Raw genomic sequence first — 16,343 nt, 5'->3', positions numbered from 1 at the left:
ACGCCCCCTCCAGTATTAATATGACGCAAATTTTTTAACATGACAAATAATTAGTCTACACTGGATTAATATTTGAGGCCATGTTTAATGAAGATTGAGATTGTTAGACATCCATAGACTGGCTTTACCATCCTCACATTGCTCAAATCCTCATCTTTTAGATCTCTAATCAATGATACTTCACACTGTTTACCAGCCATATCAGTATATCAGTAGCTTCATTTGCTATAGGGAGGGTTCTGATACATCTGTATTGTTTTATGTCTGCATGATGTGGAAGACAAAGGAATAATAATTTCCATAAACTACATTCATTCCTTTGGTTGATTTGGATATAAACCCTGTTTGTCTTAATTTTGGGGAGAGTCCTTTTCATATTATCTTGAATAATTTCCACAAATCTCTTGATCCCTTTTGTATAATGAATGAAAGCAAATTCAAACTGTGAGAACGTGGGATTGACTTGATGACCATAATGCTCTCTATCAAAGTTAGAGAGCCAAATCACAAATACAAAGAAGATGGAATAATTTCCTCTGTGTTAGTTAGTCTCCATTCTGCCTGTTTTGTCACAACAGTATCTCTTACATCGATTGCTGGCCAACTGGATCCTTTTAGAATAGAATAAAAAGAGTCTAATACCCTGAACTGAGATGATCAAAGAAAACAAAAACTTAAGTCTTAACTAATGTTATGATCTGGATTACTTGTATTTTACTGGGCTAACAGTTTAGTCCATGTGTTTTGTTTTTAGTAACCACCAGGTGAAGCTGTTAACAGAGATCCCCACACTGAAGAGCTGAACTTGACACCACTGAACCATTGTAACCATGTAAGTCTTCCAGGAAAGAGACCATGTTAAACTTCTAAGTGAAGTTTCCACATGTTCAGGTTAACAACTATTGAACCAAGACCAGTTTTAGTTTCTTAAAATCCTTATTAATGTACCTTATAATAAAGATAATAGGCTGATTGTTATCTTACATGGTAGATACAAATGTCCCACTAGTCTGGTCTGTGTGGGAGAACAAGTCATTCAATGTTAAAGGTAACAGTATCTTGTTGTGGACGTGTGTGGGTGTGTGTGTGTGTGTGTGTGTGTGTGTGTGTTTGGGGGTAAAGGTCTTGATGTGTTGAAATGAGAAGTGACACAAGACAAAAACATGCTCCTTGCGAGTATTTCAACCGAAATGTCCAGCTATAACTGTTTAAAAGTGTTACCATGCTATGTAGTAACCATTAAACCATTAAAACCTATACATAATCATAACTGAAAACAGTACATAAATGCAGTATATATACATATATAGTATAAAAAAACACATTTTGACACATGAGTTCACATTTAGTGGCTGTAAGGCACATTTAAATAATTATCAAATAACACATATAATTAGTGATTTTCACATTGCACAAGATGCATTTGTCTTCATGCAGAGTTCCAGTGTTAACAAATAATTGATTTTTCAGGGACAGTTATTTTTAGTTGACAGCAGCTGACTGGAGCTGACTCTAGGGGCAGGTGTTTACAATTTAGAAAAGTCTTAAATTACCGCTAAAGGGTGTGGACTTAAATGTTTAAACTGCCGTAGTGTCATTTTACCTTATAGCTCTTTATTAGCTCTGCTGTTAATGCTTATTGGATAAACTCCAGCTGTTTCCAAAGAACAATATTTATTTTGTTACCAAATTGCACCACACAGTATGTCCCACTGAGCTACCATTCTAGTTTGATCACACATTTCAAAAAGTAGGATATTACACAACCCATGATGTATCATGTTTTCTAATTTTATGTATGTATTTAGTACAGTACTATCTTTATGTCAAATATTATTTTCGACAATGCACATATTTTGGGTGTGTTATGTGGAACAGTCGGATATAAATTAAAGCATGCTTAGCACAAACAATAAATGCTTTAGCTACCGAGATATGGACGGTTGTAAGGGCAAAAAATAAATATATAAAATAAATAACTAATTACATATTTAAAGTGCTTAAATAAATCAATAACTATACAATTTAAATGCTAAATATATAGTTTTATAATTAAAGAAATTGATAAACAAATAATCATGTAATTTAATGCTTAATTTCTTAAATGAGACCTTAAATATATATATATATAACTTATATAATTGTTTATCAATTTATTTAATTATAAAATTGTATATTTATTTATTTTTGATGTACATTTATTTAAGAATTTATTTATATAATTATTTATGTATTTATATATTTAGTTTCAGCCCTTATAACCCTACATTCTGACATACAACCCTTAGTGGGATACATACAGTTTTCAATCCGCTGGACTCCTGTGCCAGCAGGCGGATGTCATGCTCTGCATGTCTGATGTGTGTCTGTGTTCTTGGAGTTATTTAAGGCATTTTCAAGCCTGACAAATAAAGTCAATGTTCTTTCTTTATTTGCTTGCAGCATCATTAGGACATTCCTAAGCCAGTCTTCATGTACTCGTACACCACATAGCTAATGCTGACAGCGGGAATGACTTTCATGAAGTTTGGCAGGATGCCCCGGTAGAGTCCGAAAAAGCCGTCTTTAGCTACAATCTTCTTCATCAGACTGCTCATGGAGGGCTGGTCTGATGTGTCCAGAGACGCTGGAGAGGAAAAAGTAAGTTAGGGAGGCGATGTTGCATCTGAAGCTTTTTACTCTTGTACTGCATGTTAAAGGAAGCCCTTATGTGGGCTGTGAGTATGTTTACTGAAAATATTGGGCACCTTTACAGAACTATGTCACCACATAAACATCACAACATGAAAAACAGTATGCACTGTGTAATTACGTTAGGACTGAACAATTCATAGGAATGATATCAAAAACCTAATATGGACTAGTGCGAAATCGAAATCCCAGGAAGCGCAATATTTGTTAAAAAAGGCAAAATATGTGTGAAGATACTATTCTGAATTAAGTATAGTTGTGCTACAGCAAAGTCCTGACCTGCAAATTGTATTCTACAGACTTAAAAAAAAAACATTTGTTTGGTACAGATCCGCTCAAAAAAATCATATACATTTTTAATGAAAATGAGAAAATTGATGCAAAAATTATTATTCTCTCCAATACCACGAATCACATAGAAATTGCAATATCAGTCACAATAAAAAAAACTTTTCCAAATGGTCTAAATGACGTGCTATATAAGTTTTGTCCTCACTGTCAGACTGAGTTTACCTTGTGCCTGCATCCGTGTGCGCACTAGTGCGAGCGGATAGCTGGCCAGCTGGCCGCAGGTACTGGACATGGTCCCGCAGGCCACCAGCACCAGAACTCCAGGGTTAGCCGAGTCTTTGGCGTGGTACGTCAACCACGTGTTCTTTAGAGTCTGAGACCGCACAGCACAAAAATGTTTTCCTTCATTTAATGCAGCTCTCCAATCCAAGATGAACTCTCTTATCATGCATACAAATTAATGAATTTAACAAAGTGCCCTCTAGCAGAATACATACCTCATAAACGGCCAGGTCTATCCCAGCGTAGGGAATTATGCCCACTAAGTTTGGAACGTAGCCCTTGTAGAAAGCCTTAATACCCTCCTTCCTCAGGATCTTCTTGGCACAATCAAACATTCCTGTATATTGACCAGTTTTCCTCAGAGTCAGTCTAGTTTTCAATACCTTAGAAAAAGAAGAAAAACTGAGGAACAGATTTGTTTGATTTGTGTGGTATTTTCAAGTTTTGGTGAACAGCTGACTTATTTTATGGATGCAACAGTTGTCTTACCTCCATCGGGTAGATGGACGTCTGTGCTGTGGCTCCAGCCAGAGAGCCAGCCATAAACCTCTTATGTATCTCAATCTTCTTGCCCTCTGATGACAACAACTTCTTATACTACAGAACACATAAAAATAGCAAAAAAAACATTAATGCATGTATTCGAAATATTTGTAATGTTGTAAAACTGTGATAAATATCATCAAATGTATAAAATGTGCATTTTAGAGCTTACTTGTTCATATGCCATGAACTTGATTGCCGTCTCCGGTGCGATCTTTAAAACGTTGATCCCATTTCCCCTCCACAGTGAAGATATACCTCCCTCTTTGATCATCTGCTTGAAGCCCCCGACCAGACTTATCCGGTTGGTCTTAGAAGAATGAACCTGCAGTACAAATACATAAGGTTACATATATTTCTTAATCTATCCCCCTAGGGAAAATATACATTTGTCCATTTTGTCTTTCATATATTTCACCTGCATGAACACTTTCACTCTGTCCAGAGGGGCAGTACCAGTGCGAGAGACCGCCCCCGCCACTGCACCTGCAGCAAGCTGCTTCCACCAGCGACCTGAGCTCTTCTCCTCCTCTGTGAATTCATCTGGGATGGCAAGACTGTCACCTATGTCCAGCACCTAGTGATTACATGAACACGTTTACTCGAGTCACTGTGGTATGTCAGTTTACAGCGATAATAAATACTTGCAAGAGATGTGGTATTGCAGAATAATTTTGCTTACGAGATTGTATCTCTCTCAGGAAGGCACACGCCACATTTGTTTGTATGGTTATCAATGTGACAAAAGAAACTTCACAACTCTACAAGCACTTCTCCTTTTGAGGTCTATGTTAACACTGATGCAGCAACTGTCATTTCAATCTTGCAAAAATAACCTGTAAACTGGAGAGAGGGCAACGTTCACAAAACCTTAAATGTGAAGTTTCAGCCAGAAAGTAAACACGTTAAAATCATAAAATGCTTATTTTCCTGCTCATTTCGTACAACTTGTGCAAAGAAAAGGTCACACTATGAGGGAAAGGCTAAAGTACTGCAGAAGTTAAAACTATTTTAACAACAAATAATGAATTGTGACATCTTGTGAAATCATAATCACCGAGCTGACTGCACCCTCGTCTTGCACATTTTAGAAAAACATATCCAATGTTTTACAAAAAGCATGAAAGTGTCTGGTAGTGACAAACATAGTGGCAATTTAATGCAGCTCTGCAGGGAAACACAAGGGCTAATGCAGCTAGCTATATGTCCTGTAGTCACTACTAAGGCACGTTTATGTTGTGAGAACGCTGTTCGGACTGGTTTTGTTACTTAGGACATCATAAATGTTCAGTGCACTGAAGATATAGAAACATTTAGAAACAATAGAGAGGTGGTGTTTGCTCACGATGGAACAAATATCTTGACAATGACATACTTATCTGCACTAAGAAGAAGTGGAGGAGCAAGCAGAGTGTGCTACTGTGACCTAATTATGTGGGACAGTGTAATCTTTTAAAGCTGCAGAGAAAATGTGGACTGCAGAGAAAATCCATAACATCCAACACAAGTGGACTAGACGTCATGTGATTATTTCCACTGCACTGCAGCTGCATCTGAATCTTTCTGCAGAATGCGTCGCCTACCGTGGAGTGTTTCCAGTAGCGTATGATCTCTTCCAGGTTGTGAGCAGGACATAACAGGAAGTGTTCTCTCCACTCGTTCCAGTCCACCACCATCGTCCCATCAATATCCATACTAAGGAAACACAGAGTAAACCTCTTAACCTATGAGCATTGGATACCACACAGGCAACATTTCAAGCACAGTGGATAGAAGGTCAAACCTCTGTAATATTTTCAGGGCATTCTCTCTGCTGATATCCATGCCCAGCTCTGCAAGGGACTGCTGGATCTCTGAGGCATCAATGCGCCCTGACACAACATAAAACATTTTAACTCAAACATGCTGCAGCATGAACAGAGCATATGTGGTTTCACTGACATGGGTCATCATGTGAGGGCACTCGTGCCAAGTATTTTTTACAATGAGGCAGCTCCTACCGTCGTTGTTTCTGTCCAGACTCTTGAATGTCAGCCGCAGCTTCTTCTCGTGCTCTTTCAGATATTTGCTGAACTCGTTGAAGTCGAGACTCCCATCTTTGTTCTGATCCCCAGACGACACAATTTTCTGCAGAGAGAAGATAACATCAATTTGTTTATTTCCCAGTATCCCAGCGAGACACGCATGAGGCAACACTACCAATGAATTCCATGCAACACGAGCAGGCCAAGCATTGAATGTATTCTCTACACAAGACCCCAACAATGATCCCTGAGGTTTTTACCTGTGCGGCACCCTGGCGAAATATGCCCATTGCCTTGAGGCCCGCTCGCAATTCAGCGACGTCCACCTTCCCATCTTTATTGGTATCAAGCCTCTCAAATAAGTCCTGACATGACCTCTTGCTGTCGGCATCCCAGCACCGAGCATTTGATAGTAAAAGCGTGCGAAACGTCGGATACATGGTAGGGCTAATGTGGAAGAAACAGTCGTGACAAATCGCCCGTTCTGCAGTCAGGATCTGATTATTAATCCATATTGAAAATAAACCATAAACCCTGCTAAAAGTCCAGATGTGAGCTCGGCGTTTGCGATCAAAAAAAGGGATTTGCAGTCACTTTATTTTGCAGACTGCCCGGTGCAGAAGTGTTGTACTCAGTAACGGCGAACTGCAGCAATCGAGGGCGGAGCAGTGACTGATACGCATCCACAGGATGTTTTCTACGGAAAAACAGGAAAGTGGTGAAATAAATAACCCCCGGATTACCCATGTGCATAATCCGTTTAATGCTTGTAGTAATAAACATCCCCATCTGTTTGCTTTTTTTTACCCTGCTCCATGTGATATGGTGCTTTATATAGGAAGTGTGTCACTAAATCTAGCAAGACGTGTCAGTAGAGAGAGAAACACATAGTTTAGTATTTTCTACAGTGCGGAACCGCTGGACGCCACTAGAGGGCGGCGTTTCTTCATACATTTACAAGAAATGTAGCACAAAGTGTTTTACAATAAGGGAATGAACATAAAAACAGGGATAGACCGCCATAATTAATGGAAAATAGGATGGAAAATAAAACACACTTGATAATAATAGTAAAAAATAAGATGAAATAGAATACATATATACATAGAATAAGTAAGATGGAAAATAAAAACCCTCTGAATAATAGTAAAGTAAAGATGTTTACAAAATCCTTAACCATATTTGCAGTGTGCACACATTTATTAATAAACACTGCAGCTGCATCAAAAGGTCCATTCTCTTCTACTCTGTTCTTATCTTTTATTTTATTTTCTACATCAGTGGTGGACGTGTTCATTCAGATCAGTGGCCATGTTTGAGACCCTGCTGAGCAGAATATATTTAGGCCATGAAAGTAACTTAATTAAAGTTTTTAAGGAAACATCTTAGCTCATTCCAGTTCCCCCCCCCCCCCCCCCCCCCCTTTCCTCTTCTTCTCCACTACATTTCAAAGGGAAATGTGCTCTAACTTCACTAATTTACTACTGCTACTACTTTTCAGATTATGATTTTACATGCAAAACATATGGACAGTTTGTAAAATACTGTGTGATGCATTGTCAGTGGTGGTGAAAGTATTCATATCCTTTACTTAAAGAAAATCTACAATTCTTAAAATATAGATTAATGTAATGAAGTAGAAGTATCGTGACAGAGTGACATGAAAAGAAAATACTCAAGTAAGTGCAAGTACCTCAAATTTGCCCTTCAGTATTGAATAAATGCACATTATTATCATAGACTGTACCGGTATATACATTGTTATAGATTAAACTACTCAACAATATATAAAATGGATAAAATTTGCTCCAACATAAAATGTAATTTGCATGTTAATTCATCAGTAGTAAAAATCCAATAAAATAATGTGTATATGACTATTGTGATGGTAATTTAGGCACATTTTACTGATGATACTTCTGTACTTCAAACATTTAATTGAAAACTTTCACTTGTAATGATGTATTCCTAAAGTGAGCATGTGTGAGTATTGCTACTTTCACTCAGTAAATGATCTGAATACTTATTCAACAACTGTTTAGACATAAATAAAGTAGGCTATTCACTAACACAAATTGTATACAGCTTATATAATTATAGCAAAGCTCTGGCTAAATATTCAACAGCATGGTATAGCTATAGATTAGTAAAGGGTTTTTTTCAGAGTTGTCATATGCTTATTTTTGCTTGTCTTCTTATTGCCACATGCCTGCTGAATAGTATATTGTCCCTTCTGCTTTTTTAACGGCTTGAATGAGTTTCAGCCTTGAAGTGTACAACTATTACAATCGTGACCTCGGTATTTCTCCTTTCTTTATGCATTACAGCCTTCAGTGTCCAATCAAACGGCGGAATTTCCCCCACGTCATGAATGATATTTTTCAGTGGGTGGGAAGGAGGAGATTTGAACTTTGAATCTTGTGTGCAGACTGCAGCAACAACCAGCAACAGCTGAGAGAGCAGCAGTGACAGCGCGGAGCAGCGAAAGTGTACAGTTGTCTGTCAGCTTTACCACTTCAGTCAGGACGGTGTCTGAGGTTTAGCATATCATGTCGTTCATTCTAATGAAGAAAAAGAGATTTAAATTCAGAGTAGAATTCAACTTGGAGGAATTGTCGTCGGTTCCCTTTGTAAACGGAGTTTTATTCTGTAAAGTTAGACTCCTAGATGGAGGCTTTGGCCAAGAGTCGTCTCGGTAAGAATTGTTTTTGCTATTTATAGTAACGGTTCACTGGTTGTTCGAACAAGCTAAAATTAAATTTAAGTGGAACTTGTTTTTGACCATTTTTAAGTCCTTGTTCAGTTTTCGTTGGACACTCGTTAACTTAAGCATGTTTCTTTTCTTCATTGTTGTCAACAGCATTCCATGACTGTCAACGTTTAACGTTAATGTGGTTACGTGTAGTTAAAGTTTAGCTAACGTAGCTAGGTTAACGTTCACTAACTTCTGACTCAAGAGTTGAAGACTTACCGATGTAAGTCTTAGACAGTAGCCCTACAACTCAGGAAGAAGTGATTTAAAGCAATTTCAAAAGAGCTAGTGACACTAATTAGTTCAATAAAATATTGGTTTAACGTTATTTTTTAACAGAAACAAATACACGGTTTCTTCCGTTAACTGCTGTACATGTTGATTAAAGCAGTTGCTAAGCAACCTGTAGCCCTACTGTGAGTTCGGCTGGAGAAGCCCTATTTCAGTCAACAGTTGGGTTGAATGGTTTTATTAGTATTATTTTATTAGTATTATAGTATTATTATTAGTAATAATAATACTAATAATATATTACGGATTGTGTAACAGAACAGACTCCTTATGATGTCGAATGTGTATCAGGCTCGTGTTCTCTCTCAGTCATTTCTACATTTATGTTATCTATTTATTGTATTGTAACCCTAAAAACAGAGTTTTCTTCATGTTTGCATGCTTCATTCTTCTACAAAGAAGCACACGAGGTTAATCTCTCCGGCCTGTGATTATAAGTGCCTGTAACGTTAGTATTCAAATGAGTCACTATGGAAAAAAAGACACAGGCATAGCACATGTCTAACCCTCATTACTTTGCCATGGTAACTGTCTGTTCCCAAACACTGTGTAAGTTTGACCCTGCTCCAACCACAACACTATTTTCTTTTTTAAATATAAGTATATTGGCAATCTTGTGTTTTATATACGGTTTGAATGAAAGTTCTTATTTTTATATTATTTCTATTTATACTACTATTTTTAATAATTCCTATAATATGTTAATGCTATCTTAATGTTATCAAGCCGTAATAATATAACGGTGACAGAAATGTACTATAAAGCTATATAGCACCTTATTGCTGCTGCCAGTGATAGGCTTTGTCTACTCTTTACAGTCTTCATGTACCCTGTGAAGCGAAGTTTTACTCATTTACCAAATTCGGCACAAAGGGCTATCTTCTTCCAAAACATCCTTATATCAAGTACAGCGAGTACTGGACTGAAGTGTGGCACACATTTAGGACCCAACGCCTGATCAGTTGGAATTTGCAAATGTTTGCAAAGGATCAGTGAATACATCATCTAATATAAGTTTGTAGGAGATAGTTCAAAGCCTAAAAGCAGATCATAAGCTCACTTCACAGACTCAATTACAAAATATAATGTGCTACACTCTCCTACATATGTCTAGAAACAGACACAACTTAATATTGTAGCATTCTTGATGGTCTGGGACACATCTGTTTCACACACTCTGAGGGTAAAGTAGCATTTCTAAATGTGCTTCTTCCCCAGGGAGCCAGTCCAAGCCAACTGTGTACACTGGAGGAAGAAATTCTCTTTCGTGTGTAAGATGAGTGCCAATGCTGAGACAGGATGTACTCAACCCCTGTTTGTGCCGGGTGTCTGTGCGCAAGGTACAGGAAAAAAATTCTCTATTTTGTTGACCCACACACAAATGCATGGTGCCAATTTTCCATAGCAGAGTCCAGATAGTTAACTGAGAAGTGATTGTGCTTAGAAAATGTTTATGTAGCCTACAAAAGGACAGAAGCAATGTTAATTTGTAACCATATTACAAGTGCTTTGTGCAGACAGTTGTTATACTGGAAGGAGTCACAAATGTCGTAATAAAAATAGTGCGTGAGATAGTAATGGAACAGGCAACTGTAACCTCATGGATTCTTTTTGTTTTTGTCATTTTAGGAATTGAAGGGTGGAAAAAGTTTTGCAAAGGTAATTCTTCCGTTAATAATGTAAACTAGCATTTGTAATCAAAGCAGCTTACGTGCCAGATATCCATTAGAACAGTCTTATCATAGCATGTATGTGATAACAGTCGGCCTCTAATTGCCCTTAAACCTTTCAGTGACGTGAGTCACTAAGAGTGTTTTTATGTCTAGTGTCCGGCTTCTGTTACTGATTGAAAAATCTGTAAATCACAACCTACGCTATGTTAACCAATAACTTTAATGCCGAGTTAAAGAATTAGGTTATCTGATTCTCCAAGTATTGATGGTCCAATCTCAGACACATGAGGTGTGTTTCTAAAAAACCTAAGCTGGGCTGGATTTCTTAAAATGTAGCTTACTGTATGTTTTATAAAACCACATTATCATAAGATGATGCTTCGTGTACAAACAGATTGTTAATGCTGGCACTTTAACAGAGGCAAACTGTGAAATTGCTCTAACTGGTTGATCTCCTATATCCCTGTGCAGCTGGGCTTTGCTGACTTGAACCTGTCTGAGTTTGCTGGGTCTGGCAGCACCACACGACGGTGTCTCCTAGAGGGATATGACACCAAGAACACCAGACAGGACAACTCAATTCTGAAGGTGTTGTACTGTTTGAACACATAGCTCCACAATCATCTTTTAAATATTGTTGGAAATGTGATTAGGAGTCTCTATAACACTGCCCATGTATCACTACAGTCAAATAATGTATTCTTAGATGTCTAGACAAATATAATATTTTTCTTTGCGAAGCATAAATAAGCTTACAACCTTTTTGTTCATAACTGTGTTGCTCTAACGCAAGTCACCAGTTCTTGAGTTCACAAGTAAACACTCTTCTATTTGAAAAAGTTGGATTTATGTAATGACTGGAAAAGTGTCATGCCCCGGGAGTTGGTGCCACACATGTCTGAGCCTGTGCTCTATAAACTGCCTGAGCCATGGGAATGAATTTTGAATATTTTTCCTGACGCCACAGATCTACAATGGGTTTACATTTCACAACATATTTTCTAAACCTTAGTTAGTAGCAACCCTCTTAAACAGGTACAGTTACTTGTCAGCCTAAAACTGACATAACTCTTCCTCTTCTGTTACAGGTTGTCATCACCACACAACTTATGTCTGGAGACCCCTGTTTTAAAACGTAAGAGCTCATTTTGCCTTTATCTGTTCAGTTGTATTACTCATTCTGAAAGTCTGAATAGTAATACAATTTGAGACTTGTTGCTAAGGAAATGTTGACTTGACTGTTATGTTTAGTATATTCAACTACGAAACGTTTTGGTTGTGGTTACAAAGGAAGTATGTACAAAATATTCTGCATTGAAAACCACAGAGTAAAGTGTTCTCATCACATCCTGTCTATCATCAAACTGAAAACAATCTTTCATGTCTGATTTACAGAATTTTCACAGACGTTAACGTTATGAAGTATTATATTGTAGCTGAGATGTCTTATCTGAGAGCTAATAAACCCTCAACCAGACATTAATCTGCCCAACCTTGGTAGTGAGCAACAGCTGATGTGTGTTCAGCTCAGCCCAGAGGTTGTATTTTCTCTTTTATCAAGAGCTTTATGTAGAGCAGTTTGTCACAGAGGACGTGATATAACAACACACTCCTGCCAATGCCTGAACCATGTGCAAACAGTTAACTTTCTTTAACCAACGCAATCTTTCCCTGCACTCTCTCATGTCCCAACTCCCTCTTAGTGTAATAATACACTCGCTGCTGCCTAGGAGATGTCTAAAGCGTAAACTTAACGATAGGGCCTAGTCATTCAGCCCACGCAGAGATGACGCTCATTTTTTTTCACAGTTTGTGTGTCACTATTTGCTGCCTCTCCGCCCTCATCCCTTCATTTAGCAAAGCATCTCAGTAGAAGCACAGACGTGGGGTTTCCTGTGTTAATGTCCGGGAGTTGCTAAAAAGGTCATTGTCATTTTTTTGCAATAGAGTTATAACTTATTCACTTATAACTAATGTATAACTTGATCAAAGAGACTGGCTTGCTCACTGTGTTTGAATATCTGCAGTCTACAGTATTTCTACATGTAAAGGTTGATTGATAACGGCATACAAAAACCATCCCAGTGTTACTTGCTCATTGTCTTTTTGCCTGTGAAGCAGAGAAATATGCAGATTTTGTTATTGCAATAAACAATATTGTATGCCAATCTATTCACTAGTTGAGGTACAGTATGCCACAGGTATAGGTTTAGGAAACTTAGAGGGCAACGAGCACACACAGAGCATATTTCTAGAAATATCTGAATAAAGTTTCTACATAAACCAGTAAATCCAAGTATTTATGTTAGACATGAGAGTGATTTGTTTGGGTCAATCCCAGAGACGCAGCGTGCATTGCTGTGTGCTGTGTCTTTCTGTATCCTGCCACTAGGAATCGCCAAAGTTCATAAATGTCATTTCTACGCATATGGCTTTTAATCGGGTTGGTGTCCATTTTTTTGTGTCTCAGAGCAGAGCAGTTGAAGGAGCTCTTTTCCAACAACACTAAGTTATACTTATGACCCCACCCTGCTCCTCAGTAACATCCCTCTTCCCTGTGCTTCCTTTAGTCCCCCATCTACTGCCATGACTCTGGGAATCCCACAGGCTGAAGCAGAGTGTCTCCTTGAGGACAGGAAGGGAGGGGACATGCACATATCCCATGCACTCACTAGTATGTACAGACTCTAAAGAGTTTTCTGTTCCTTACAATTCCAAAATTTCAATTTTAACGAATGTACGAATGTAAAGCAGCAGCTTTTGTGGTAGACAGTAGTTTTGACGTAAGTTGTCAAAAGAGCCATCCTTCATTAGGTACCGTGATTATTCAGGTGAAAACAGTCACAATTTCAAAATTATCATCAGTGTTTTATTTTCTCAAGCCTCTGAAGAAAAGCATGATAAAGAAACTAAAACTATGTAAATCCTCCAGAGGATTTACCCTAAAAAATAAACATTTCCTCTGAATAGAAGGTTTAGATGTGTGTACATATTTAACATGTGTTCATAACAAAACTTGTGGTTTTAAAATGTCACCACTGAGTGTAAGTGTGTGGTGTTTTTTTTTGTGTTTTTTTTATTATCATTTAGAGACTCCATTAAAGTCAGTATCAGTCCCAGAGGAGCTGGTAGTGTATGGCCACTCTAGAACACCCAGCCATGCAAGTCAGCATTCAAAAATCTCAGGTACCAATCAACAGACACACATATTTATTCCCTTTAAGCAAAAGAACCACTTCTACCACACCTGTTACAAAAATCACAAGCATAACCTTAATAAACATAACCTCTGCTGTTCTGCAGGTTACAGCTCGAATCACTCCAGTTTAACAGATCTGTGCCATCGGAGGAGCGCATCCGGAGGTTCTGCCTCCACAGGCATCGGCAGCATCCTGGAACCCAGTGACCAGCAGGGAGAGAGCAGGACAACTCCCCCGATCTCTGCAACCTGTCAACATGCACCTGAACACCCCTCTACCCCTGCTAAAGGTCCAAGGTAATGTTTTTTCCTGCCTTTCCTTCTAACACATTTTCTATGCTGATTTTAACCTATGTGTATAACAACCTCATTATAACCTGTTTCTTTTTTCCACCTAATATATGGTCTTATGTTGTTTCTTTTCCCCATGAAGCATGTTTGTGTAATATTCAACACTGTTTTTGTTTCTGCATTAGACATCTAGTTAAGCAGAACTCAATGGAGAATCAGCTGAAGAGAGTTGATGCCACCAGGGTGGATGCTGATGACATAATTGAGAAAATCCTGCAGAGCCAGGATTTCAGCCATAGTTTCTTGGACTCCAGTGCAGAGGGTGTGTACTCCTAATCTGTGACTTAGTGGAAGTATGAAGGCTGACTTGGAAAGTTGCCTACCATCCTGCTGATGGGATCAAATTACTTTGAGATGTTGCAATGCAACCACACAACGTCATTACTTCCTCCAAATGCTAAATGATAACTAGATGTTAATGATGGCAAATCATAAATTCCACAACATACTTACATACTTACCGTTTTAGGTTTATTTGATTAAGGATGACGGAGGTGAGATTGCACATCATTTCTATGAACACCACAAGGGCAGTTTAACCTCACTGATAGCTGAGCACACATTGTGGCTGCCATGCTACAAACCCCTGTCCTTAACCAAAGGCTTAATGAAGAGGAGTCATTTATTGTGTTAAGAAATGGTGACTCTTCATTAACTCTTCAAAAGACTGATGTTATTTTTAGTGTGTGAAAGTGTGTCTTTTGATTGTGCTCCTGAACTATCAACTACTTTACTAGATGTTCTTCAAAAGATCTCATCAGCTTCACTACAACCTATCAATTGTTTTAATTTATTTTGAATTTCTAGAAACTAAGTGTGAGCCTTTGTCAAACCTTGACTGTGCACTGATTGGCAGTATCCTTATTTCTAATGTGTGTGTGTGTGTGTGTGTGTGTGTGTGTGTGTGTGTGTGTGTGTGTGTGTGTGTGTGTGTGTGTGTGTGTGTGTGTGTGTGTGTGTGTGTGTGTGTGTGTGTGTGTGTGTGCGTGTGTGTGATTTTTTTCTGCAGAGGAGGGGCTCAGCTTGTTTGTTGGTCCTGGTGGGAGTACAGCCTTGGGAAGCCAGCACATGAGGTAAGTGTTATTATGTAACTTTGGATTGTAGGTTCCACGCAGCAGACATTTACTATAAATCTAAAATCATTGCAAATGTGTTGAATGGGGATTCTAGTAAGGACCATATTAACCACATGTTAAGGGACTTTCACACAACACAGTGTTACTTCTGCATATAAAATCACTCTCATTTCCTGTCATGTAACACATTGTGGCATTCTCTTTTAGGGTCGCAGCTGGAGCCTTTGAGCAGGTGGTGATCAAGCGCTAGGCTTTGGGAAGCATGTGCCTGTCATATTACACCAATGCGCGGGGACACAAGACTGCGTTATGGAGGTTCCATCAGAAGTGTCTCCCGCCTCACTCCAGGAGATTTAATTTCTCTTACGCAATCTCTCTGCATCTGACCTACAGTGTCTGTTGACCCGGAGAGCTCCCTAGTGTTCAAGAAGTGGAGGTGAAGGCCACATTATTGGAACACTTTGGTGACTGAGATAACTGTTGTACTGACATTTATGTTAGTCTTCTTTGATGAAAACTGTAAGACTAGGGGTTAGTACTGTTATTCTACACATATTGTTCACCCATCTTGATGACATTTAAGCTGTTAATTCTCTGCTATTTAAAAAAGTATGCAGTACTTTGGTATGGTTGATTTTGTTTCACCATTTTCCTTGTACCACACGTAGCTGGAGGGGGGACTGTGTCCGCTCCTTGAAGTCCTATATATTTAAAGTAATAGAAAACTGACATTGTGAAATGTATAGTGGTTTAACATTGTGTGTCAACATCTTAAGCCCATTACAGAAAAACACCTCTGTTCACCTGGTTGTGAGGGAGGATGACTGCATTTAAAATACCATGACATTTATATGGGGTTTTTATTTGGGTATGATGTCTATTTTGTGTGTGCATGTACCTTTTGTCTGTTGTCTGTTGTCTGTAATGTCAAAAATAATGAATTTATTTTTATCACAGATTTTGTAAATGCGCCAACCATAGTAAAATGTACCTTTGCTGCCACTTACAAAGTTATATCTAAAGTATATAAACTATGTAGCCTTCGTATTGAAAGTCAACTGTGTAAAGCCCATGATGTTTTTAAGATATTTATAGGTTGTTTTTAAGATGTTAGAATATTGTATTTAAAGCCTAATAAAAAGTACATTTGACAAAAAGAAATGCACTCTG

General features: G+C 38.2%; 2 protein-coding genes across 2 annotated transcripts; one reads left to right on the top strand and one right to left on the bottom strand.

Annotated features, from left to right (window-relative positions):
* Nucleotides 1–86: 86 nt before the first annotated feature.
* On the bottom strand, nt 87–6,540 carry LOC115023003 (calcium-binding mitochondrial carrier protein SCaMC-1-like). Its single transcript, XM_029454141.1, has 10 exons — nt 6,092–6,540; nt 5,808–5,934; nt 5,591–5,678; nt 5,391–5,502; nt 4,226–4,384; nt 3,980–4,132; nt 3,754–3,861; nt 3,480–3,647; nt 3,205–3,355; nt 87–2,626 (listed from the first exon to the last, which is right to left on the bottom strand). Exons 1-10 carry the CDS (start codon nt 6,269–6,271, stop codon nt 2,448–2,450), a joined length of 1,425 nt encoding a protein of 474 aa, XP_029310001.1. The 5' UTR covers nt 6,272–6,540; the 3' UTR covers nt 87–2,447.
* A 1,745-nt stretch (nt 6,541–8,285) lies between these two features.
* On the top strand, nt 8,286–16,343 carry LOC115023151 (protein FAM102B-like). The gene is given in 12 exon segments (XM_029454328.1): nt 8,286–8,526; nt 10,093–10,174; nt 10,176–10,214; nt 10,504–10,533; nt 11,019–11,135; nt 11,636–11,682; nt 13,118–13,221; nt 13,638–13,733; nt 13,851–14,043; nt 14,223–14,359; nt 15,107–15,170; nt 15,381–16,343. Coding segments are annotated over 12 exon segments (1,098 nt in total). The 5' UTR covers nt 8,286–8,380; the 3' UTR covers nt 15,424–16,343.

Source organism: Cottoperca gobio, chromosome 17 (genome assembly GCF_900634415.1).
Source record: "Cottoperca gobio chromosome 17, fCotGob3.1, whole genome shotgun sequence".
NCBI classification, from domain to species: Eukaryota; Metazoa; Chordata; class Actinopteri; order Perciformes; family Bovichtidae; genus Cottoperca; species Cottoperca gobio.
This window is presented reverse-complemented; position numbering and strand designations above follow the sequence as displayed.

Excerpts from the sequence above, each read along its gene's own strand:
- LOC115023003 (XM_029454141.1), bottom strand. The coding sequence starts at position 6,271 with ATGTATCCGACGTTTCGCACGCTTTTACTATCAAATGCTCGGTGCTGG. Across the intron at positions 5,503-5,590 it reads GCCCTGAAAATATTACAGAG|TATGGATATTGATGGGACGA; the intron begins GTTTGACCTTCT and ends GTGTTTCCTTAG. Across the intron at positions 3,356-3,479 it reads TAGACCTGGCCGTTTATGAG|ACTCTAAAGAACACGTGGTT; the intron begins GTATGTATTCTG and ends GTGCGGTCTCAG.